Source organism: Gymnoscopelus braueri (genome assembly GCF_963280865.1).
Source record: "Gymnoscopelus braueri genome assembly, chromosome: 7".
Classification (NCBI taxonomy): domain Eukaryota; kingdom Metazoa; phylum Chordata; class Actinopteri; order Myctophiformes; family Myctophidae; genus Gymnoscopelus; species Gymnoscopelus braueri.
This window is the reverse complement of record NC_137608.1, coordinates 8,837,734-8,864,585: the sequence shown is the minus strand read 5'-3', so window position 1 is coordinate 8,864,585 and position 26,852 is coordinate 8,837,734. Positions and strand designations below refer to the sequence as shown.

The 26,852-nt window shown below is 43.9% G+C and overlaps 1 protein-coding gene across 1 annotated transcript in view; it reads right to left on the bottom strand.

Moving 5' to 3' along the window:
- Positions 1-931: 931 nt before the first annotated feature.
- Positions 932-26,852, bottom strand: part of antxr2a (ANTXR cell adhesion molecule 2a) — a 102,938-nt gene continuing 77,017 nt past the window's right edge. The window contains exon 17 of the mRNA XM_080432988.1: positions 932-2,650. Within this exon, the coding sequence (XP_080289114.1) occupies positions 2,612-2,650 (39 nt within the window). The 3' untranslated portion in view covers positions 932-2,611. The remainder of the gene's footprint in view (positions 2,651-26,852) is intronic.

Sequence of the window (26,852 nt, the reverse complement as noted above, 5' to 3'; positions counted from 1 at the left end):
GAGTGCTTAAATATGTCCTGTTCTATTGTCCGTCCACGAGGAGGCCATTCATCAAATTTACGCAAGAGGCAAAAAGCACGTTTAAACAGTTAAGACCTAATCCAAAAGTTTGTAATATTTGAACAAATTCATAAAAAAATATTTAATGAAACAAAATAAAATGCAATTCAACGTGTTGCGTTTTTGAGCTTGTAGATTGGCCATTTTCAAAAGACTTTCGGACATTTCCGACCATAATGACAAGTCCCGAAAACAGGGACGTCGGGTTGAAAGTGTTTTAAGTCCGAAACAAACATCACAACCCCTCCGAGGACGCTTGCCCCTCATATGTCCCTCACCATCCTGACGAAGGCAAACAAAGGAATAATTAGACCGGCCGTTGATAGGGTGCGCCCGCCCGCCCCCAAACTGTGAGACGCAACCGACCCGCCCATCCAGCCCGCCCCCCCCACCCCCTTCAAACTTGACGGTGGTTGAACTTATTTTTAGTGTCATTTGATAAGCTTCCCTGCTTGCACGGAGACACGCCACTGACCCCGCCACTGGTCATTGTCCATACCGCTTCCCGTCAAAGCCCCGGCGCGCTTTGGCAGGTTTCCACTCCAATCTCCATTCCGCGTCTGAAGTAGCGCATCCGAAGTGACTGGATCGTTGGAGCCCTTTTTCCTGAGCCGACGCCCCCCCCCTCTCCTCCCCCACCAGTGTCCCTGCCTCGCACTAACATCATTTAGGATTGGCGTCATGACAGCGCGCTTGACAAATCTCCAGTGTACTGTACATACAATATAGTATGTATATCATCGCTGTCGGGCAGAAACCTTGTATGTCCATGTTTCATATTTTTGGGGGGGGATTTTATTTTTCCATCAATTACAGCTAGAGGCTTGTAGATCAGTTTTTTTTTGTTGGTGCTATTTTTGAAATATTTGGAAAACTTTTGTATGTATTAAAAAAGTATGTGTGTGGACTTTATACATATTGAACCAATGAAAAGTAAATAATAACGACACAGGATCCATTGGAACGCGGGTTCTTTTTTGTTTACATTCCCTACAAACAGCTTTGGACATACGTGGTTTCCACCAGACAGCGACGGTATACAAATATATCTACCCTTTTTTTTTGGCTGAGGGGCCCACATGGCTAGGAACATAATTTCTGGAAATGAACAATACTTATCCGTCCATCGAATCCGTTGCTTTGAGTTTGCGTTTTCCGCAGGACGCGAGACAACGTGTCCTCTTTTCCCCCCACTGTACCACGCAGTACTAGGTCATTCAATGTCAAAAAGGCATGAAGAAAAAAAAAAACACAGGCAAGCCTTCACAGGCGGCTGCTTGCTGTTGCCTTTAATTATTTTAATTAAACTTTGATATTGGGGTTCGGAAAAGAACCGGCGGGTCGTGACGGGTCGAGCTATCCTCGGAGGATAGAGACGGCCGTGGCATTGGGGGCATCCCGACTGGTGCTATCTATTTAAAAAAAAGAAGAAAAAAAGGAAAACCACACACACACACATTCACGACACGTATGGTTAAGTGGTCTTGTAACCACTTAGCCACTTAAATGTCATTAATTTATTTGGAAAATAGATGATCTACAAGCTCGAGCTATTTTCGAAGAATTGACCATTTTACACATTTGTATTTTTGCCTGTAATGACGTGCCTAAAAATTGGGATGCCAGGGTTTAAAGTGGTGAAGTGATAGGCGTGTTTACATGCACGCGGGAAAAAAAATGGGGGGCGAAACCCACCAGGCGCCTGCATGTCAGCGTCTGCACTCTGCAGGCGTCGGGGCCCTTTCAAACAGAGCTGGGCTTTCAATGTGGTCACAGGGCTGTCCCCGAGTGGAATAACGCTCTATTAATTTTTCCTGTCCTGAGTGCATAATGAAAGGAAGGTGTCTTCAAAAAAAAAAGATGGGGGGGAAAAAAAGAGGGCATATCCCGTCCAATTCCTTCAGGGCCATCCTGTCTATAATTTGTCATGCATGTGCACTTCTCAGTGTTAAAATGACAAGATCGCCAGTCAAAGGGCTCCCGCCGGGCATTCGACAACGGTCCGACTCGGATGGGGCTTTGCGTGTCGAGACATTGCCAAGAGGCGATGGACTTCTGCACTCTTAATGCCCACTGGGACTATTCCCACTTCCATGCCAAAGGCAAACACCCCCCCCCCCCTTTAACGCTGTTTCTCTCTCTCTCTCTCCTTATTTTTTTTCCTTTTTTAGATAGCTTCCGTCTGTGTCCATGAAATTTGGTTTCTCACAGAAGGCACAATATGGTCAGAATATGTTAAGCCTTTGGTACGCGCCTTTGGTACGCACGGGAAAGCCGACCAAATCGGAATGGTGCGCCTTTGTTGTTGCGCTTTCGACTCGAGTTGAATAAAAAACAGCCGGTTGAAATAAAAGGAAGTGCTATTTTCTTTATGAATATGCATTAGGATAATGCTGCTGATGCAAACATGTAACTTCTAGGGAAAGCAGTAAAGAGTCATAGTGGTTTTAGATGCCTTAAAAACACATCTTCAAAAAACCTGAAATTCTTTGGTTGTCCACAGCAAGGTAGGTACAGCTCTGGTGGGCGTTGAGACAGTAGTCTTTATCTTCTATTGATGTGGCACACGGCTGAAATTCATACATCGGCCCTGGAAAAAAGGAGAGAAAAAAATGGATAGTATTTAATATCATTTACAGCAATATAATATACAGCAGACAATATTAGATGTATAATCATGTTGCACCTCACAATAGCATGTTGCAGTTTATCAGGTGGTGAATCTATTATTTTATTAGTAAGTACCCATTAATGTATAATAATAATATAATTAACACACACCATACATGATTGTAATATTCCGAAATATTGACATTTGCTATACTTATTTAACAATACTTCTATTCCGACAAAATAAAATTAAACCATTTGGAAAAAAAACTATATAAAAATATACTACAAACCAAACCATTTTAAGTGGTAATTATTCAATATAGAAACCAGATGTTTTATGCAGGCATTACGCATAAAAATATAATAGACAATATTAAACTTTTAAGAATGAAAAATAAAAAAATAAATTGGTGGATATTCATTTTGAATTGGGAGTCAAACCAAAAAACACTGCATTTGGCTCCCTTTAAAATGTCCCTCTCAGAGGGAATCAACCAGTGAGCTTCAAAACTGAATGGTTCCTCTACGTGTCGCCCCTGTACTGCACTTACAGACGACAACCACGTCTCAATTTAGCCCCCCCAAAACACTCCCACACACACTGTGGCAGGCTCGTCCCACAATGGGGGGGGGGGTCCCTGTATCTAACAGAGGGCCAGCCAGCCAGCCAGCTGTCTCAGCCACTCTCAGTGCGCTAGGAGGAGGAAGGCCTGTTCTCCAACAACGCACCAAGAGGGAGCTCTAGCACAGCTAATATACAACAGCCAGCAGAGACCCTCAACCTGCCACCAGCCCTCTGTGTGTGTGTGTGTGTGTGTGTGTGTGTGTGTGTGTGTGTGTGTGTGTGTGTGTGTGTGTGTGTGTGTGTGAGAGTGTGTGTCTCTCTCTCTCTCGCTCTCTCTCTCTAATTAAACTCTGAGGGTGTACAAATGGAACCAAATGGACCCGTAAGGGTCCATTTGGTTCCATTTGTACACTCTCAGAGTTACAAGTGGATACATTGACACAGAAGATGTTTTTACTGTGTAATTTCAAGTTCATGCTGCATCCCAAAATGGGCAAATTAAGCTGCTTCATGCACCATTTTATCTGGACAGTAAACTCCTGTTATAGTGTGGCTCGTAAGGGTCTTTTTTTTTAACTCTAATATTTAACCACTTCAAATGTAACCTATTTTATACTGCGTTGTATATCATGTGGCCAAAATAGCAGATCTACAAACCTCTAGATCTGCTATGTCTGAATATAATTTAAGACACATTTTTGCCCCAAATGACATGCCCAAAATAAGGAAGCCAGGTTTAAAAGTGGTTAAGCTTAAGCTCAGGATTTTGCGGTGCAGCGCTGATAGACAAACACAATACTGTGTAGCACGAGGCTACGCTAGCGCACGCGTGCATGACCGACCGACCGGCTGCGTTTGGCAAGCGCGGAAGGAGGAGCCAGGGCACTTTTGCTCCCGTCTCTGTGCGCGGTAAGCCCCCTCGACGCGTGCCCTCTGCGACTAATCTCCCACTGTCAACAAATAAGGCACATCAGATGCTGTTTTGGCCGCGGCCAGCGGAGCGGCTAAGTTCAGTGGATTTCCGCGGGTTTAAGTCGCGCAGACTTTGTGCGACAAAGCTGCCACCGTCTCCCTCCCTCGCCGCAGCGGAGCTGCTGGTGGCAGCAGAGGAGGATATGGCGTAGCGGGGCTAAAGCAGGTGCACCACAATACGGTCAAACCCCATTCCAAGCCTCCCCCCCCCCCCCGGTCCCGGATGAGTGAGCCCCGACTTGGCAAGGGTACGGGGCGTTGTAACTGGGCCACGTTTGTGCTCGGGGAGGAGGGGACAGAGCGATGGCAAGGCGTGCGGGTGGCGTGCGTGCGGGGTGGGGGCACTGCCCCACCTGTGCCGCCCAGAGTGGCACACGACAATATAGTCTGTCAGCAGAGAACGTCAGTGACATTCCATCAGGCGAGGGATGGGAGCTGGGACTTGCAGACAGACAAGTGGGTGAGTAAGGTAGGGAGATGGATGGGTGACAACACAGACAGACAGACAGACAGTCAGGCAGACAGGAGGTCGGTTTTTTTCTCTCTCTCTTGGTCGGAGAGGAGTCTTTCCAAGGGAAGATTGAGATTAATAAGGTCCATCACACCCCATTGACTTTGTATTGAAATTAATGGAGGACATACACTGACTGGTGGTGTTTCTAAAGCTGCGGTCCGATCTGATCGCCCAAAACAGAGACGCATTGGACTACATTAGTAATCAATGAAGTCAAGTGTAAATGCGATGCGTCTACAATCCGCATACAAAACATCATGTCAACGGAAATAAACTTGAGCAAGCACATACAAACAGGAAGTGTGTGCCATACTCACACATCAAATAAACAGGACGTTATGATGGACAGTCAGCCGCTAGTCTACTTCACTCCCAGCAATCCTGGCTTTGCTCTATCATTCATATAATTCTCAAGATTCTCCTCAGCCATTGGCTTCTTCTTTTGTTTTTAAAAATAAAACATATCGTTGCTGTCCAAAATTGTAACTTTTCTGTAAACCCTGGCTTCCAATGGATCTAGTGTAGTTATTATTTAGTCCCAAGCTCTTGTTAATACTTTTCATTGCTTAAATATTTATAAAACCCACAGACAGACTTAACCGCTTTCAACCTGGTGTCCCTATTTTCGACAGCTTTGTGAATGAGGCCCCAATGTAATTTGCCTGAATACTATCAGTCAACATCTGAATCAATTAAGAATCTGGAGGGTTTATTTGTCACTCACTCACTCATACAGGTCCAAGCAGCACATTTTCTGTGGCGTGTTCCGCAAGACTGTGCAACAACAATATTATAATATTGCCGCTGTTGGGCAGAAGCGTCTTATCTCCATATTCTAGCTTTTTGTGTTTTTTTCATAAATTAACGCACTACTTGATCGTACTGCAGCGTCACACAAAAGCATCAAAAGTAGCAGATCCACAAGCTCGAAATGCGGTGAGAAACGATGCGTTTTGAGCTTGTAGATCAGCTACTTTTGAATTTGAATCCTGAAAAGTAACAGGTTTGGACATACAGTATGAGGTTTCCACCCGACAGAGACGATATACAACAATATAATCATAAGGATAATATTAGACTGTAATGAAATGAAAATAAAAATAATAGAAAAATGATGTGTTGACATCAACGGTGTCAGCAATCAGTAACAGCTTTTGTCAGCATGTCCCCTATACATTTCTATGTCCTTGTGTCCGCCCGTCTGTCCGTGGCTAATCCCACAAGCCACTACACTGCCAGTAGTCCAAGGAAGTACGTTTCCGAATATATTCACGTTTATTTTATATTTGTTTTTTGTTTGTGAATTAATAATCTCGGATCCACTGTCCCGCCATCCCTCCCTATTTGGGCAAGAGTGACCACATCGGAGGTCACTCATCATCGGAGATTCACTGGGATGCCACGGCCGTTAATAGACCACTTCTTGTTTCACGAGTGCATTATCCTGAAATGAAAAGGGCTCTTGCAGTTTCCAACTTGAAAGTGTAATAGAATAATCCAGGCCCCAGCGGTTGGGGATGACATCGCACAAGCTCTGGCACTAAATTAAAGGAGAATTCCGGACAAATTAAGTGTTATCTTTCATGTCTCGTTACTCACCTAGCGACGTAAAAAGTGGCGTTCTTTTTTTCCATATATTCCCCTGTCGTCATTTTTTAAACACCCTCCGTTGTTATAATGGGAGCGTGTGGCTTAGTGAAGTTCGTCTATTATAACCGACGCAATGTTATTTTTTTCTCTACTACGATTCATTGTAGAGTCTCATGATAGTCAAACATGCGCTGAAAATTCCTGCGAGCCTGCCGTTAATGGCGAACGATTTAACACTGGTTGCTTGTTTCCAGAATCTGGCAACACGAGTTGCCAGGTTCTGGAAAGAAACAAGCATCCAGTGTTAAATCGTTCGCCATTAACGGCAGGCTCGCAGGAATTTTCAGCGCATGTTTGACTATCATGAGACTCTACAATGAATCGTAGTAGAGAAAAAAATAACATTGCGTCGGTTATAATAGACGAACTTCACTAAGCCACGCGCTCCCATTATAACAACGGAGGGTGTTTAAAAAATGACGACAGGGGAATATATGGAAAAAAAGAACGCCACTTTTTACGTCGCTAGGTGAGTAACGAGACATGAAAGATAACACTTAATTTGTCCGGAATTCTCCTTTAACAAACGGCATCTGTTGACCGTGTCACAAAAATTAACAAACAGCATCTGTTGACCGTCTGACCGGAGGTGTGGCCAAATGTGGTCGTGTTCGTGACCTCTTTGTGTTGACAGGACGCTATGCAGAGGTTGGAGTTTGCCTGTTCCTCATAGAACATGCTTGTTGGCCACGCCAGTCAGTCAGTACAGAAGTAGGGGCAGCAGTGGCTCAGGAAGTAGAGTGGCAGGGAATCAAAAGGTTCCCAGTTCGACCAGTTTTCTCCCCATGGGTTAGTGTTGAAGTGTCCTTGAGCAAGACGCTGAACCCCTAACTGCTCCCGATGAGCAGGTTGGTGCCTTGCATGGTTTCCTCTGCCATCGGTGTGTGAATGTGTGTGAACGGGTGAATGTAATGCACACTGTAAAGCGCTTTGGATGAAGGCACTATATAGATGCACCATTTAACAATGAAGTGGATATGTTCGAGTTATCTGGTCCTCATAGAATATGGTTGTTGGCCAGGACCTCAGTACTCCTAGCCTCGCGTGGCCAGACAATATCACACGACACACTGCGTGGATATTAGTCTGGTCCCTATCAACGATAGAATTTTTTCCAAGGGGCGGTTACAAAAAGATCCAAACGGACTCTATTGGTTAGACCTAAACCAATCAGAGCAGTGCTTCCTTGTTCACGAACCAATCAGAGCAGTGCTTCCTTGTACGTCAATGCTCCAAATAAGGTGATAAGCCCGCCCACATTTGGATACCGGGCCCTGGTTGGTTCCGCACAACTGCGGAGGGAGAGAAATGGAATCTCTATGGAGGGGGGCCAGACCTAATCTGCCGAGGGCTAAAGTGCGATGCAATTTTGCAAAGGCAGATTCGTCTGGAACCAGGCTACAGTACTCCAGTAGTAGGAGCGTGTGTGATTTCTGACAACAATGGCTGCATAATAGGCTCTATGCACAGCGGTCCATATTGGAAAGAAATTGGGCCTCTCCCAACTTCCTTCACAGGTTTTACCAATGATACTAATGAAGGCTTTGTTCCATTTCATGTAGCACAGTGGTTCTCAAACCTTTTAATGTCAAGGTACCCCATAACTCTGAGGGTGTACAAATGGAACCAAATGGACCCCTCAAGGAACCATGAGTGTTTCCAGTGAGTCAACATGCACAATATCAGCACCCTGACTCTGTTTGACCAGAATGGAACATAGTCTTCATTAGTATCATTGGTAACACCTGTGAAGGAAGTAAGAGGAGGCCCAATTTCTCTCCAAAATGGCTGCTGTGCATAGAGCCTATTGCAGATACATCTACAGATGTAAAAGTCATGTTATATTCGATATACAGTAGTGGTCGGACTCTAGCTATATTCCAACACTTTCCCTGTGGGAACTTCTCACGCCTGACGCCTGTTGCACGATGGTGTCAACAAGAGCAGATGTTCAAGCTAACAACGTGTCCTCATGCGAAACAGTGTTAGCTTGGAGATCTGCTCTTTTCGGCAAGACACACCATAGCGTGATGGAGCGTACAGTAAGCTGAAGTAAATATTGAATATTAGCATTTTGTTTTCTTGTGTTGGAATTGACTCCATGTCATTTTATCTGTTCAAATCCAGAACATTCTGTGCATCATATAAAACTTAAAGGCTTATGTTAAATATTATTATTTCATGATTATTGCTCAAACATCCAATCGAGGACTTCTGGAGACCGTTACTGCAGCTACAATCAAACACGGCTGATAGTAATTTTTTGCTTTCTAAAATGTTTGTATTGGCTTTGATTAATATTATAGAATCACATTTACCATATCAAGACAAAAAAGTTGCACAATAATTCATCCATCTAGGTTGCAAAATGAATCTCCCATCTGGAGTGGAGCGTGAGAACGCACGCAAGCATGAGAGATGTAATCCAGTTGCAAGATGCTTATTTTGCAATGATAAGCTACGGGATTTGAAAGATTTTTATTCACACAATGGAGAATGTTTTTCTTCTTTAAGGCTTTGGGCTGCGTGTTTTATCCAATAGGCTGATTACAACCATTAGCTGCGTTGAGCGTCAATTAAAACAGGCATTCTCAAACCTTTTAATTTCAAGGACGCTCAGTTTGATAGGCATTAGGCAATTTGATAGGATCTTTTTCTACAGTACACAAAATATTAAGGTTTAATTGAAATCTGAGAGTGTACGAATGGAACCAAATGGACCTGTGAGAGTCCATTTGGCACAATAACACTATGAGTTACAGATCCATTAGGGTTCATTTAGCTTGGGACCCCCTGGACCCATGTGTTCCAATGGATCCAGTATAGTTATTATTTAGTCGCAAGCTATTGTTAATACTTTTCATTGGTTCGATATTTATGAAACTCACATACAGACTTAACCGTTTTCAACCTGGCATCCTTATTTTGGATGTCATTATAGATGGAGATCGTTGCTTATCTCCATATTTTAACTTTTAGTTTTTTCATTAATTAACGCCCTACTTGATCATACTACAGTGTCACACAAAAGCATCAAAAGTAGCAGATCCACAAGCTCGCAACGCAGCGCAAAGCAACGCGTTTTGAGCTTGTAGATCTGCTGCTTTCGCTATTCTTTTATTTGAATCCTGAAAAGTAACAGTTTTGGACATATGAGGTTTCCACCCGACAGAAGAAATAATCAAACATTTTAAAAAAGGGCCAAACATTGCAGATCTACAACCTCACGTGTCACATCACAGCGAGGAATTGTGAGCGTGTAGATCAGCTATTTTTTGCTACTTTTGTGCGATACGACAAAGTATAAAACATAAAACATTCATTTGAATGAAAATAAATAAATAAATGAAAAGTTGATACATGGAGATACAAGGTTTCTGCCTTACACTGACGATATAATTTAATTCAAGCGTATACAGGCTGGTTGTACAGTGTAGTGAACGCTAGTAACTACTGTAAAAAATAAATGATCTGTACGCGACGCATCATTAACAAACATCCCCTCGGCGGCTCAATGTGTTGCAATGAGAGGAAGTGGGCAGACAGAGCAGAGCATTGGATTCCTTCAAACCAATGCCTGTGTGCCGGGTGTTCAACATGAAGCATGTGTTCTGCTTCACCCAGGGCCCACATATTGAACACATTAAAAGTTCAACATGGAGCTGTAGAGGCACAGCTGCAAGGGAGGGACAGAGGAGAGAGAGAGAGAGACAGAGAGAGAGAGAGCCAGAGTGTGAGCAATCCATCCTTGGCCGAGGCAGCCAGGGCCCTTCTCCAGTGTTGCCATGTCCGCTTATTATAAGCGGCTTTGGGCTTGTTTTTATATCGGTAGTTGTGGGTTGCTAAAGTGTATAGTTGCTTAATAGGGCTTGTTCCCTAAAGTTGTTTAAACCAGTGGTTCTCAAACCTTTTTCTGCAAAGGCCCGAATTAATATGTATTTTTGTCGCCCCCCAGATTTAGAAGCTCACGCTATTTTCAAATAGCCGATGGATATAGGTTTTAAGTGCTCATGTGGCCCGGTCGCTTCCTTTGGGGCTTGTTTTCATAGACGTGTCGTTATTTATCCTGCGAGATCTGGCAACCCTGTCCTTCTCTATTCTCACACACCCACCCCCCACCCTGTCCGTCCGTCCGTCCATCCACACCGCACTGCCCACATAGCACCGCCATCTGGCCTGCTGGGAAATCTGAGCCACCTGAGCCGTGGCCAAAACGCGTGATGTCTGCTGACAACTCGGGCATTTTCTCCTCATCGTTAAAGCCAGGAATAAAAATTATGGAGGCACGCAGGTTCCAACACGGGACGAAAGCGGGCGACCGCGCCGCGCCGTGCGATCGGTCGGTCGGTCGGTCGCTACTACTCCGGAGGTTTTACCAGAGAAAAGACCGACTGGTAGTAGAAGCCTCTGCCCCCCGCCCTCACCCCTCCTTTCCCTGTTAATATTCATTATGACGCTATACTGAGTTTCATTCCAATATGTTTTGTATTTGTGTTGTATATAGCTTGAGGAACCGAAGAACATGGCACCACTTCTCCATTGAACTCAATGGACGCGGTCGCCCTGTTATTTTCTGTTTTGAATGGTGTCCCAAAAAAAAAAAGCCACCCGCTCGGCTTGTTAAAGCTGCAATCCGGAACGCATTTTACAGAATAAAATGTAATCTGCGTGTAGATGCAATATAATTAGTACATCTGCAGTGGTTGGAGGAGGTGGTCTCCTTACTGTCCCATCGAGGCATTTAGACCCTGCGAGCTTGTAGCCTACATCTGCTATCTTTGAAAATATTTGAAAAATATCGACCACTGCCCCTAGGCTGTGCAGTTAACGCCGCGAGATGTTTTTTTTTTTCTAAATTTTTTATCCCACGATTTTTGTAACCCATATTTTTCACCCGGTGCCAATTTCCTAAGTGATCCTGGGCGCTACACCAGCCCTACACCAGCACTACACCAGTCCCCCACAGTAGGGAGGCCAGGGCCGAGCTCATGCTTCCTTCAGCCGCGAGATGTTTATTGTTGATTTAGACACAGCACTGATCCCGTCATTCAGATCGGCTGCAATAAAGAGGAGACGTTCATAAGGAGCTCGGCCGTTATAATTTACAGGGAACATAAAACAGCCAGCCTCTGACGCCGTATTTACAGCGCAGGCCTTTCACACTGTAACACTGGCTCCAATTGAAGGTTCTCCAGGGGGTGTAAATCAGACGGCATATGAGGGGCAGCGAGAAGCCCGTCGCGCAACTGCTTGATTGACCCAGGAGATGGAGAGCCCAAGCTTAGTCACGTCAGCAGGCACCGCGGCACGCACATCATTCACAGTCAAATCCTGACTCTGAGAGCGCACACATGGCACCAAATAGACTGAAAGGCTCCATTTGGTACCATTTGTGTACTCCCCGGGTTTTGCTGTGTTGCTGTGGCTGGCGTTTCATTCCTGTGAGCAGCGAATGCTTTACGTGTGAACAATCACATGTTCACAAATAAATGTTCACAAACTCGTTTCGCAAATCATACACAATAAAACAACACACTGTAGTTTGACGACAAAGTTCGTCTATGATGGATCATGGAGGAAGATGGGAGAGAGACCAATTCAAGAGGCCGTTGAACTTTTCATAATGGGAGATGAAATCAAAGGTTACAGCTCGTGCTTACATATAGTACACAGTTATTTGTGCTGAATGTTGTATTTTTAAAGGCAAAAAGGGTCCGCTCACATCAAACTGTGGCATCATGAAGAGAATATAACAGTGGGTAAACAATAAAGATCATACAAGCAGATAAGGCATTGTGCGTTTCCTGGTCCCAGGGACACAAGGGGCCCTATATATTGTCTTAATTACCGCCAGGTCTTATGTCGTAGCTTAAAATCTGGAGGCGTGATCTGACCCGAGGCACTTTACCGCGTGTCATCTAACCATCTCTCCCACATTGCCTGTGTCTGGGTTGTAACCGAATAAAGTTTTTTCTGATTCTGATTCTGAAATGCCCCAAAATTATCTCAAAGAAAGAAAGACAGAAAGAAAGAAGTTCACTGGGACATCCTAAAGGCTTATTTATACACTCACCCGACGCCTTTTTTCAGATATAATGTACATAATAAATTAACCGTAAGAACAAACAATACAAAAATGCGAAATACTCATTATGTCACTTAATCACTGTGTAATATTTGAGTTCTGTGTGTACTCATGAAACAAACAACAGTTCTCTAATAGTATACAGTATTTTTGGGTGAATTAACAGCACGTGAGGACCTTTAAACGTTTAAATGACCTTTTAAAAAATGACATTGTTTGTTCAAAAATCTCCTTTCTCTCTACTCGTGTCATTATTATTATGTCATAGTACAGTAAAGAGAGTATAACACACATGCCTTTGAAAAAAACGAAAGAAGAGAAACAGCAGTGAGTGCATTGGCTGTAAGGTACAGCTGTTTCCTGCCCAGGCGGCCTCCCTCCATCTCTCTTTGCTGTGTTTCTTTCTCTCTCTCTCTCTCTCTCCCTCAGAGCATAGTGCACATCATTGGCAGCTAGAAAAAGCTCTGGGCACCGTCCCTCTGGTTGTTCCAGAGAAATGCCAATCGTTTTGGCGTCAACAGGGCCTCTCACAGACGGAGCAGGGAGGCACAGATGGCACTAATGGACGAGCAGAATCCAACCGAGGGTCCGCGCCGGAGCCACGCCGCAGTGCCGTCCAAATAACTGTAGTGTGAATGTGCTGTGTGCGGCCAATGTGCCACTCTGCGCGGTTTCTGTGTGTGCGTGCGTGTGCGTGTGTGTGTGTGTGTGAGTGCACGCGCACGTGCGTTTGCGCCACAGCAAAGCAGGCTAAAGAATTTAAAATTGATAAAATAATCATTCTCATCAGCGGGGGATTGTGCTGGACGTATATGTGAGCTGGCTCGACAGAGAATTGAGTGATTTATGATGCTACACTAACAGTACAAGGCTACAAGATGCAGCCACACAATGCCGCTTTCATAGGTTTTTAACCCATTAGGACCTGAGGCCGATTCTACAAATGTCTTCTAAATCCCAACAGTTTTTAAAAAAAACTTACAGTATGTTGCTATAATATCAGTGGTTCTCAAATGTTTTCATGTCAAGGACCACCCAAAATGATATGTATTTGGCCACGGACCCCCATCTCAAAATATTTTGTTCCAGGGTCCCCCAGAAGCAAAGATTTGAGTTGCAAATGTTTGCTTTTAAAAAATATATATATTCAAAGATTTGAACACATTTTCATGATAAAAAAAAAAAATCAGATCTACAAGCTCATAGCGCGGCACTCGGTGCCGCGCTATGAGCTTGTAGATCTGCTATTTTTGAATAGCCAAAGAAATCTAAAATGACATCTCTACTGAGGGCCATCCAATATCTGTACATCCCCAACGTGTTGCCTGTGTGTCCCGGGTTCTCATGGGTTGGCCTTCGCCTTGTCACCTGTCCTGCTTGTGATATTCATGGACAGGATTTAGAGTTCTGTACCGTGCAGCCGGGGACTACTTTACGTGGTAGAACACACTCCATGTTCTAGGTGCTGTTAGGTACTGCACAGGTGTATTGATTGGTGTGTATCAAGTTGGCTTCGACCAATAAAGTGCAACTAGGGTGACCACCTCCAAACAGGCCCATTGACGGACAGGTGAACCCGTTTTCACTATAAACCCCTTTGTTTCAGAGGACATACAGACACTAATAACAAATATAATGCAGCTGAGAAACTTTGGTCAACTTCATTATGTACTTGCATAATACATAGTCTTTTGGTCGCAAATAAATACCTAGTCTACTTTGGATCTGATGGATAGGGTTCTGTGCAGACTGCAGTCCATTTGGAAACACTTGGACCCTACCTCGTCGTAGTGTTGCCTGGTCCATTGCTCATGACATTATCAGAATGGCAGCTGCTAAATCATTTGATCTCTGATGACCGCAACATTCTCCGTGTCCTCCTCTTCAATAATACCTCTTCAATAAAAAGTTTTGGTCAAACTCCCCCCAACTTGGAACCACCAGGAGGTTGTTTGTTTATAATTATTATTAAATCTTATTAACGAATCTTTGGATTTGATGATAACTCCTGTGGTTGCTAGTTTGAGTCGTGGGGGTCTAATCACTTTCTGTTTCTTTTTCCTCGGGTAGCTTTCACTGTTTTAAAATACAGTACTTGCTTAAATATGCACACTTTGCAGCTAGCACAGATAGCTCTTGTATCCTCTCATTATTACATTACATTACAGTCATTTAGCAGACACTTTTATCCAAAGCGACTTACAATAAGTGCATTCACCATAGGTAGGGAACAAAACTACAAATTGCTTTCCCCAAATTTGACTTGTAAACAAGCCAGTGAATGAAATCACATGTTGCCGGTGGCCGGGATGGAATACAAGAACGCTTGTCCCAAAACACGCTCGCCCCGACGGCCTCGGTCGGCAAAAAAATGGGGGCGAGTGTGTTTTGGGGCTGCGTTTCTTGTCAATGAGTATTGCGGAAATAATAAGAATAATATTATGGGGATGTGATATAATCCTATAGCCTATGCTAATATATTGGAAATGGTTAAATAAATATAATAGCAGATGCCTTTACTGTAACTCCTCTCACTAGCCCCAAAAAAAGATTATTATTATTATTTTCTTTTTCATATCTTTGATTCGCAGGACATTGTTCCGTTTGTGCGGGACAGACGGTCCAATTTCGGGACTGTCCCGCGAGATGCGGGACGGGTGGTCACCCTAAGTGCAACCGAGTTCCCTTCTCCAGTGTTTTATTTCATAAATAGTCGTGTAAATAGGCCACATTCACCCCGCCCATTCACCCCGCCCAGCTTCCCTCCCCCGAACACCAATTGTGTACAGTGTTGACGCCCGACTAAGCCGGATGCACCACGATGGATTAGAACCCATAACCTCTGCGGTGGTTGCCAGATACTTTACCGTTGCCCCACCCAAGCGCCCTGAAATGACCTTTCAGCCGAAATGGCTGGCATCTCCCTTTGGGATCTATGAGAGACTCAAGAGTAGAGCCGCTGCTCCTTTAATTAGAAAGGATAATGCAGCATTGCGAGTTTGTAGATATTTTTGAAAAGTCTTGGAAAATGTTTGGAAAATGTTTGCACTACAATTCGTACATAACCAAGTATAAATCCGGCATGCGTATGTGTGTGTGTGTGTGTGTGTTTCCCTTTACCATTGCCATGCTGGACAGGGGGTCAACATTACGATCTGCTCTGAGCTGAGATATGGCCCCAAATGACAGAGAGGGCCAGTAATTGGAGTGAGCTGTCAGTACCGCCCGCGCGCGCGCGTGCGTGCGTGCGTGCGTGCGTGCGTGCGTGCGTGCGTGCGTGCGTGCGTGCGTGCGTGCGTGCGTGCGTGCGTGCGTGCGCGCGCGCGTGTGTGTGTGTGTGTGTGTGTGTGTGCGTGTCTGAGACAGCCATTTGGTCACAGTGCGGTGCACGTGCCAGAGCGCCGTCCCTCCTACAGGGCGAAACACATTAAAGTCTCTGATGAGTGTAATGCAGGAGGAAATGGTCCGGGCATCGCGCCAACTAGACCCCCATGACCTAAATCTACACCCCTACACCGATCCTTGTAAACCAGTGGGACAGCACCCCGACACCAGTGGCCACTTGTTCAGTACAACGAATATAGTAATAGTATGTTATCGAACATACATCTATAAGTTTTATTTATTTGTTTTATTAACCTATTTACACCGGGAAAGAATCGGTGTCATTTTTAGATTTCTTTGGGCAAAAAAAATAATCAGATATACTTGTAGATCTGCTATTTTTGAAAAATCTTGAACATTTGTGCATTTGTTTTTAACTCTGTTACAACTTCTGGGGGTCCCTGGAACAAAATATTTTGAAATGGGGGCCAACGGCCAAATACGTATCATTTTGGGTGGTCCTTGCCGTTTAAAAAAAAAAAAAAAATAGGATTTAGAGGACATTTGTAGAATCCCCCAGAAGCAAAGATTTGAGTTAAAAATGTTTGCTTTAAAAAATATATATTATTCAAAGAAAAAAAAAAAAAAAAAAAAAGCAGATCCCCAAGCTCATAGCGCGGCACTCGGTGCTGCGCTATGAGCTTGTAGATCTGCTATTTTTAAATAGCCAAAGAAATCTTAAAATGACAGAGATGCGTTACCGGCTTTAACGGGTTAAAAGGTTTTTAATAAACTTCCCTGGCGCAAAGTCTTTTTACATGGGGGTCTGCAGACGAATACATATCAATTTGGGGGTCCTTGACATGAAGAAGTTTGTAGTACCACTGGTGTAGCGCATTGGCAGTCGCCATCCACGGCCATTCTAGACACACACAGAAACTGATTTACATAGTCGCTGTAAATATCACGGCCACATAGGTGTGGTTTCAAATAAACCTGCTCAAGCTACAAGTGGAATCGTGGACAAAACACTTCCGTTTGCAGAATCCGCAGCTATAAATCACGCATATAAGCCCTCGTACATTTGCGACGTAGGTTTGGCCATTCGACTCATTTAGCGAAGACCTTATTAGATTCACGTTAAAGTCACCGGGAGCTTAATTTACATTCAAAGTCTGTCTCGGGGGGTTCGAGCGAAATCCGATTTTACAGCAAAAAAAAAAATCTGCCTTAAATTTCTCGCGGAGAAAGGTTGTTATTTATGTGGCTGTAAACGTAACGGGGTGTAAATATGAAACAGGCATTAGGGCCCGCTACGTTTTTAGTGGAAAAGACCCAGTGATAAAACATCTTGTTAGGTCTACTGAGGAAAATATGCTTATCAAGCCGCATGTTAATATTAAGCAGTAAATAATGCGATCATCGCCCCGCAGATGCTGGCAGTAAGAACCGCATGAGGCGGCCCTGTACCTACTACTGGTAAAATACACACTAGCATTGTGAGCCCAATGGCGCAGATACAGTGTCACAGGAACAGAGTGGGGGAGTCCATTGGTGGCCAGGGGCCGGACCCAGCTGCAGCGTGTTGTAGGGCGTAGAATGGGCCCTTTAAGAATGCCACCTCAAAAAGTATATGCCTGTGTTCATCACTTAAACCCTATACCTTGTTAACCAGAGAGAGACCCCCCAGGGCTCTATACTTGGTCCCCCACTTTTCCCCCTCTACAACAAATCTCTTTGCAGGAAAATATAGCCGATCTACAAAACCTGTGCTTATGCGTCACGTGGCGAGAGTGTGTGTGTGTGTGTGTGTGTGTGTGCGTGTGCGTGTGTGTGTGTGTGCGGGGGGAGATATCCCGACAGCAACGTTATATTAATCAAGCGCTTACGTTTCCAGCACTTCAGATGTACAGACTTTTAGGGGAAATCATGCGTGAGCCAATAGTTTGTCTCGAGAGACTAATAAAAATCAATAAAAAGGCTGTGACGTTGACCAGACTCCGCTTGAACCTGGCCGCTGTTGATTCACAGTGTGACGAAACCCCATGCTCCAATGTCACATTAACAGCATGACCGGGGCCAAACAAGGGCGTTTGGGATTTTGTGTCTCGGCTGAACGGGAACTTCGGGGTGGAGACAGGTTTGTTTGGTTTGAAATGAGTGTGAATGATAACAAAACTCAAGTCAACGAGGGTCTCGCGCAGAGCGAGGGGCCCAGCTTGGCCCGGTGCTTCTGGGATCTTGGCGTTGATCTTTGGTGAGGGGTTGTGTGAGTCAGAGGGCTGTCCAGGCCAACACTCATAACTACTGTTGGCTGAAAACTCTAGTCATGAGGACACCCAGAGTTCCATTTGTAAAAAAAGAAAAACTGTACAGTATGTAGTCGTATGACAAATAGTTAAAATAGCTGATCTATAGCCTTACAATGTACGTACTTACGTCCCAACCTTATGAGCGTGCTATCTTAGGAATTCCTTGAAGGAATGTCATGACATTTTGGCACAAATGTCCATTTGGACTCAAGGATTAACTGATTAGAAGAAGTAGGTGGTCAAAGGTCAAGGGTAACTGTGACCTCACAAACCTCACTCCATATCGTCTCCGTCAGGTGGAAACCTTGTATGTCTAAAACTGTTCACTTTTCAGCATTCAAATTCAAAAGTAGCAGATCTACAAGCTCAAAAACGCTTCGTTTCCAGCTTGTGGATCTGCTAGTTTTCATGCTTGTGTTTTTCATTTAAAAAAACCCACAAAAAGTTAATATAAGGGGTTTCTGCCCGACAGCAACGATACTACGAGTGTGGACAGACACAGATCTGAATGGCAAATGGTGCGGAGGCATACAACCAACAACCATGAAGTTCCTTGTTTTACACCATCAGAGTACAAGGAACACTCAGGATTGTGCAGTGTATGCACATGTTTTGTACCTCAAAGTCTGTGCGTTTTTCGTGCCAAGGACACCCAAATTGATATGCATTTGGCCGCGGACCCCCCCATCTGAAAAGGTTTTGTGCCAGGGACCCTCAGAAGAGAAGATTTCAAAAATCTTCCAAACATTTTCGATATAAAATAGCAGATGTACAAGCTCGCACAAAGTGACAAGCTGTGAGCTTCATGATTTTCACCCCAAAAGTACACCGGTGTTCAAAGAAGTTAACAACTCACATTAAACTACAATCTCATGCAGCCATTTGCAAATATCCTCACAGTGTTTGCACGACATCCACATCCAACAGGATCTGGAATGTCTGCAGAGAAGGTGCTGCCGTATCATTGGGATACCAACTAATTCCTTCCCTACTCTGGAGGCGAGGAGAGAGGAGGCCACTCAAAGAGAGAAAGTACCAGTCCAATGCCCCCCAGAACATACAAGCTTTACCATAAGTAATAGAAACTTTTTATTATTTGATGTGTTTTGATGTTTGATGATTTTATTTTTCATTTTTTTATAGAGCAGTCCTCTTGAATTGTAAGAAACATCATAATTCATACTGTTACGCAACAATGTTTTCTAATAAAACTTTAACTTGTATAAGTCAGGCTTTAGGATTAGCCATCGTGCCATAAAAAATAATGGTCTAAATGGAATGTATGAAATTGCTGTGCCGAAATGTTTATGTCCTCTCACACAAGTATAGTAACACAAGTAAGACGCGCGAACGCGGGAAGCGAACGCAACCCTATTTTTTTTTTTGTAAAAAAATAAATTGTTATGTTGTGTATTTACGGACTTGTAATCCGTGTTATTTCACCGTGATGGGGAGAGCGTAGAGAGAAAGTCACGTGACTGCCTCCGCCTCGTATTGAAGTTAATGGGGGGGATATGGTTCTCCTATGCACGGAGTTTCGGAGTTCCTAGTCATCTATGCACGGAATCTCAGCAGCCAATGAGAGCGTGAGTCACATGGGGGCGCGGCTGCTCTGAGATCTGTCAGCAGCCAATGAGAGCGTGAGTCACATGGGGGCGCGGCTGCACACAGGCAGTGCCACAGAGACACACACAGAGACACACACAACCCGAGCACGGTTTCATAGTAAGCCTCCTTCCGCGTTCGCAACAAACGCGCGTGTGTGTGTGTGTGTGTGTGTGTGTGTGTGTGTGTGTGTGTGTGCATGTGTGCCACATGGGAGAGGAGATGGGGGGGGGGGGGATACGTGTGTGTGTGTGTGTGTGTGTGTGTGTGTGTGTGTGTGTGTGGGCCTATTAAATAGAGGCTGACAAAGAGTAATTATTCTAATGTAGTGTCTCCCAGTCTAAACTGGATGGGTGGCTGATGTGTCACACACACACACACACACACACACTCACTCTAAACAGCACTGGATGGGGGGCTGAGGTGTCACATGTGAGTCATTAAAGCTGACAGCGGGTCTCTGCAGCTCTCCGCAGCTGCCCGGCTCCCAGGTGGACTGACCCGCCGGCGCTGCCACGGCCCTTACTGGCCCTCACCGGCCCTTACCGGGTGCCCGCCGCCGGTGGCGGGAGGGGGAGGGGTTGCAGGCACGGCGGCGGGCCGCGGATATGTTTTACAACAGCTAATGGGGTTTCTGCAGCTTCAGTTTGAACCGTTGTGTCCGTACAATGGTGCGGTGAAACTGAGCTGATTCAGGGGGGAGCCAGGCTTTGACACGGACTAGCCGGCCGGCTCGTGTCCCTCTGCGCCTGTGACGTTTACGCCTCCGGGGAAATGAGTCCTTAGCATGCAGCAGGTATGAGGGTATGTCCTCCAAGTGCGGGGGAACAAAATTCCTTTGTTCATCATGGCCAAGTTCCACCAAGCAGTCCACAGAAGCCTTGATTTTCAATAGCTCGATGGTCCTTGTAACAGACGCTAACAGGAGAACATACAACAGTAGGACACAGACAGAGAGCCTCAGACGGCCTGCCAGCCACACCGGCGCCATCATGAGTCTCCACAATGGGGAACCCTTATCCTGGGAGAGAAACTTTCACATCATCCCTAAGGAAAAAAGCTGTAATATAGGCCTACCCTCTAATTGTTTTTTTACTTTGGCGCACAAAAATAGTGAACATGGCCAAATATTGCCGATAGACAAGCTTGTACAGAATCTTTTTTAAACCATTGAAAGTTTTTGAAAATGTTTGCCTATGACATGCCCGAAAGAGCAAAGCCAGGTTTAAAGTGTAAAATACATTTTGCATTCAAAAATTGCTTTGGGCCGCCACTGGTGGCAACTGGTAACAAACCGCCCGGCTGCGTTATGCTAATTTAATCCCATATGTTGGGGAAGTTGTGATCGAAGCCACGCCCGAAGCCTTGTCTCAAAGCCTCAGAATTAACTGTAATATATGCAACAAAATAGAGGCACACGGTTTGCTATTGCCTGCCATTAAAAAGACTAATAACACTTTCCTAACGGCAAGGTTGGTGGCAATGTAATTCATTACTATGTGCATACTGTCTGTCTCAAAAGATGGTTCACCAAAGAGGGCCTACATACGATATTATAATCACAGACAATTTTTGTCCCACAACTTACAAGTTTCGTCTAATTTGCCTAATTTGTAATTTGTTGCACGCTCTGTGTCATGTGCCCGATCTACTTGTAGATCGGCTATATTTTTCTCGTGCAACAAAGTATAAATTAAGCATTAGGGCAATGTGCATGCTAATTACTCTGCCTCTCCCCATACTCTTTTATATGCTTTTCAACACAACATGTCAACATCGCTTCCCTTTGAAGGAAAACACACCGTCTGTCATGTTTTATGCATACACGCTTCAGTTTAATTCCTCTATCACGCTGCACTCACAAAATGCGGCTTGACTGCTGCTTCGGCTTTCATATTTTACACTGTGCAGGTTTTCATACATTCACTACAGATGCTTGGGTCGTGTTCAGATGCCAGCAAACGTACGAGCCACGGCGCCGTAATCAAATATGGCACCAGTCTGGTCCGGATAGGCTCGTGTTTGGCTATGGCTTCATTTCAACTTCATAGTAGTACGACAAAAATGGTAATGTTCTCCCCCCAAAATGGCTTAAGCACAGACGATTTTTTTCCATACTTCTAAACCATGAACCCTAGCATCCCTATTCTGGGTATGTTATAATAGGCGAACATTCGCCGAAAGTAAAAAAAATTCCGCACTAGCAGGGGACCAGCATTTGAATTCTGGGTAAGACATGAAAGTTACGGATCGCGTCTTAAATACAATATACTAGTACATGTGCAGTGAGACATTTAGACCGTGGCCGTCAACCTACTGGTTGACAATGTCAATAAAAGTTATTTGAAGCAGACAACGCACCAGGTAGGGCACTCGTTGCAATTACCGCTCTCTGTTGGGCGAGGGAGACAACGGACATGAAACTTACAGATTGTAGTTTTAAATAAGACACTTCAGATTTTACAGTGTGCAGTCCTGATATCCCAAAGTCCTCTGGGGCAAAACGGCAAACACACGCACACGCACGCACGCACGCACACGCACCCACCCACACCTACACACCCACACGCACATGCATACACATGTTTGAAAGAATATACTTTTTAGGGTGGTGCCATTTTTACAATATTTTACATTTTTTAACCTTAATCCATTAAAGGGTCTACACCATGAAAATCAATTTTTTCTTGTTTTTTTGTATTTTTTGGGGTCCCCAGTGTCTCTTGTACCCAAAAAAATGTTTTTTTTTTCATTCCTTCTCATTTCATGGATTTCCAGAATGGGCGTGTCTGAACAGGCGATCTCAGAATGGAAATGTTTATGATGTCATAAACATTAATGATGGCAAACCCAATGTTAAATGAAAAGTGCCCGAATCGCTCCGAAACTTTTTCTACCCCCCCTAAGTGGGGGTCTACGAACAAATACTTCGGGCTCGGATTTTGGCTCCGCCCCCCGGAAGTGGGTGAAACAGGCACCTCAAACACTTGGTGGAATTGTTCAAAAATGTTCAAAGTGTTTTTTTTTCGATTTTGTATTTTTCTTAGATGCTTCTTTTTATGCAGAATTTTTCCTTTTTTTTTTTTTTTTTAATAATTTTTTTTAATATATTTTTTTATTAACAGACAGAATTGCTCAGTAGCCCCCCCCTGCCTAAGAGGACGTTTTGGTATTGCAGCTGAAAGTGCTGTATAAGCCAGAGACAATTGACTTGGGATGAGTATATCTGAGTGATGATTTAGGCTCAAACCTTTTGAAAAAGGTTTGAGGGACATACACCATATGATATTAAATATCAAAAAAAAAAATGTAATTCATGGTGTAGCTCCTTTAAGACCTGGAACGCATCTGTGTCACTTTAGATTTCTTTGGCTATTCAAAAATAGCAGATATACAAGCTCATAGCGCGGCACAGAGTGCCGCGCTATAAGCTTGTAGATCTGCTATTTTTGAAAAATCTTGAAAAAAAAAATTTTAGATTTTTTTCAAAAAACTGTTAGGATTTAGATTTCTTTTAAGAATAGCCTCAGGTCTTAATGGGTTAAAGCCAAAAATAGCCAATCTACAGGCTCACGTGAGCTTGCAGATCTGCAGAGGCATGCAAACAGCCCCGAGGTGAAAAAGGTGACAACATGTTGTTTTCTTTGGGGTCAGGTGTCACACAATTGCCCTATTTGGGTTCAAAAAGGTGACTGTAGCTGAAAAGTGACACTTTTGCATGTGCACAAACATCGACACGCAACCAAGTATAAATTAGGCATAACTCCCAAGCCACTAACCCCAACCGAATCTTTACCTAATTGTAAGCCTACCGTCCACACAATGTCTATTTATCAAACGCTACTATACTTGTGAGGACCTTTGGCCTTCACAGTGACACACACACACACACACACACAGAGAGAGGAGCCCCTCGTCTCCCTCCCTGGTGGGGCTTCATTAGCGGCGGTTTGCATCATCCGCGGTGGAACCTTCACATGTGATCAGCGGCTCCATTCTTTATCACTTCCTGCAGTACAGACAGCGTAACCTTCACAAACCTGCTGCCCACACTTCTACGTCTTCATTAGGAGCAGTGTCACTGTCTGCCAGCGCTGTGCCTCGCACCGTGCCACGATGTGAACGGACAGCACGACGAGACCCACACGACACGGCGCGCGGACAGGACAGTGTGAAAGACACGGGGAAAGGGGGACAAAGACACACACACACACACACACACACACACACACACACACACACACACACACACACACACACACACACACACACACACACACACACACACACACACACACACACACACAGTCATAGAGTGGAGAGAGAGAGGGGGGGCAAAAGAAAGACGGAAGTAAGAAAGAGAGGCAGGATGAAAGAAAGAAAGAAAGAAAGATAGAAAGGAAGAGGAAAAACAGACATTACAATAGAACAAAAGGACAGAAAGAACAGGACTTCAGGGTGCTTCACTGTGACACGTAGTGAGCTTGTGGATCTGCTATTTTCGGTGTGAGACACGGCGGAAAAACAGAGTAGAACTCAGAGCAATGATGACAGCACAAAAACAGCACAGGAACGCAAACTTTCTGTCGGTCACCACCGGAGCTTTAAGCGTTGCAGAAAAACTGTGGAGATGATTTGTGTCCTGGGTTTGCTTGGGGACATCTGACAGGGGTTAACACTATTAACCCATTAAAACCGGGAACGCATATGTGCAACCACTTAAACCATTATTTTATACTTTGGCTATTCAAAAATAGCAGATATACAAGCTCATAGCGCGGCAGATCTGCAATGTTTTTGAAAAATCTTGAAAAATTGTGCCATTTTTTTGAATATAGAATATCTTTTTTAAAGCGAACATTTTTAACTAAAATCTTTGCTTCTGCTGGATTCTACTAATGTCTTCTAAAAAAAAAAACGATTTAGAATCTAAATCCAAAACGTTTTTTTTTTAGTTTTTACGTATGTTGCTATAATATCTGTCAGATCTACAAGCTCATAGCGCAGCTTGTACATCTGCTATTTTTGAATAGCCAAATAAATCTTAAAAATGACACCAATGCGTTCCCGGTCTTAATGGGTTAAGACTGTACAGAACACGAGCCTGCATGTACATCTGTGCTCCCACGCGCCAGGATTCAACACCGCTTTCCAGGCATCCAGTCTGAGACGTAGATACATAGACAGACGGACCGCACGCAAAAAAACAAAGCCTTTATTTAACAACGACGAACACAGGCGGATTTTCTTTTCCCACTTTAGTTCGTTTGTTCAGAGCGACTCGAGTCCCACAACAGCCTATATTTACCTCCCGGTGAAAAGGCCCGGTGGTTTTGGAACTATCTTATAGCAAGGGTTTGCCGAAAGTGCTGAGGGAAACAATTTAAAAGCCATTAGAAACGCGTGGTGCATTAATTACATGTTTCACCATTAATCAGTACAAATGGAGGTGAGACAACCTATCAATTGTAAAAGATCACACTGTCATTAAGGTTAATAAGCTGATTCATAAACTACGGCCATTAGCATCAGAAACATCTATTGTAATGATGAATGATGTTTTGATCACACAGATGATCTCATGCGATGGTTTCCCCAACCTTTTCGTGAGCATATTTCAAGCAATCCTCAAGGACCAGCCCTCCTCCCCACAACTACATGATATAAAAATTGTTTTATATAAAAATAGATATAATAAACAAAGAAACAATCAATATTTCATTTAAAGACTTATGAAATATTACGTTATTAAATTTTTTTACTACCTTACAATAAATTTCCTTAAAGGAATAGTTCACCCAAAAAAATGACTTATTTTTTATCAATTACACACCCCATGAAGCCTTGAATTCATGGAATTTTTTTTTGTTTTTGACACATTCTGAGCCAATAATTAGATGACCGGGTGTTTTTCCGGTAGGAGACTCAAAGAGACTCCTTTGAGTCTCCTACCGGATACATTAGCATCTTTCCGCTGGTAATCAAATTATTGGCGTAAGAATGCGATAAAAACAAAACAATCTCCATGAATTCAAGGCTTCATGGGGTGTGTAATTGATAGAAAATAAGTAAATTTTTGGGTTAAACATTTTTTAACAATTTTGCTACCTGTAATTATGCCATTGGTTGAGAAACAGGGATCTAACTAATGAGAAAAACGAGAGAGAGAGAGAGAGAGAGAGAGGGAATTCTTCTGTGAATGAAAGTTAAACAACTTGACGGCTTGTTTTACTCGATTGAGAAGTAAAGTATTGTCAAACTACGAGGTGATTGAACTTCAGTTCATCGTTGCCGTCATGTTCGTTGCAATCCGAACAGTTTCAATTTGCCAGCTATTGTCACGTACACCCCCTCCCTCCCCCCCCCCCCACACAATTAATTATGAAAGAGTGTCTGTAATTTATTCATGGAATATTCAAGCTCCGCCGGTGAAAAAACTATGGAGAATTCAAGCCATGGACCCGAGGTTGAAAAAAAGGGGGGAAAAAAGCCTTCACCGATGCCTTAAAGAAGACATGTGTTTAAATCACGCAGCGTACACACGGACAAGCTTATAAAAACCAACTCCGACGGGATCCGCCGAGGGACCGACAACCACGTTCTGTCAACATGTCCAACGAGCAGACTCCCGGGACGTCCCACCACTGAGTTGGTGGTTCCAAGAGGTTCAAGGTTCCTTTATAGTTACGTCTTGTGCATGATTAAAAAAAAAGTGTCAAATAATTTTTGTTCAATGTTTATCGCTACATTATTGATTCTGCAGTTTGATATTCAGTAGACCCCCATTTGATACATATATTATTTTTTATCTCCGGCACCCCAATATACACTGTAAAAACCTCTGTGTTCATTTAACTCTGAGAGCGTACAAAGGGTACCAAGGGAACCCCCATTTGATACATATATTATTTTTTATCTCCGGCACCCCAATATACACTGTAAAAACCTCTGTGTTCATTTAACTCTGAGAGCGTACAAAGGGAACCAAATGGACCCTCACGGGTCCATTTGGTTCCCTTTGTACGCTCTCAGAGTTACTGACCCGTACGGGTCAATTTGCTTCCTAAATATCAGTCATTTAGCTGGGAACCCCCTGGTATCCCCCCCCCCCCGTCCTCCCAAGGACCCCTGGAGGGTCCCCAGGCCGCACGC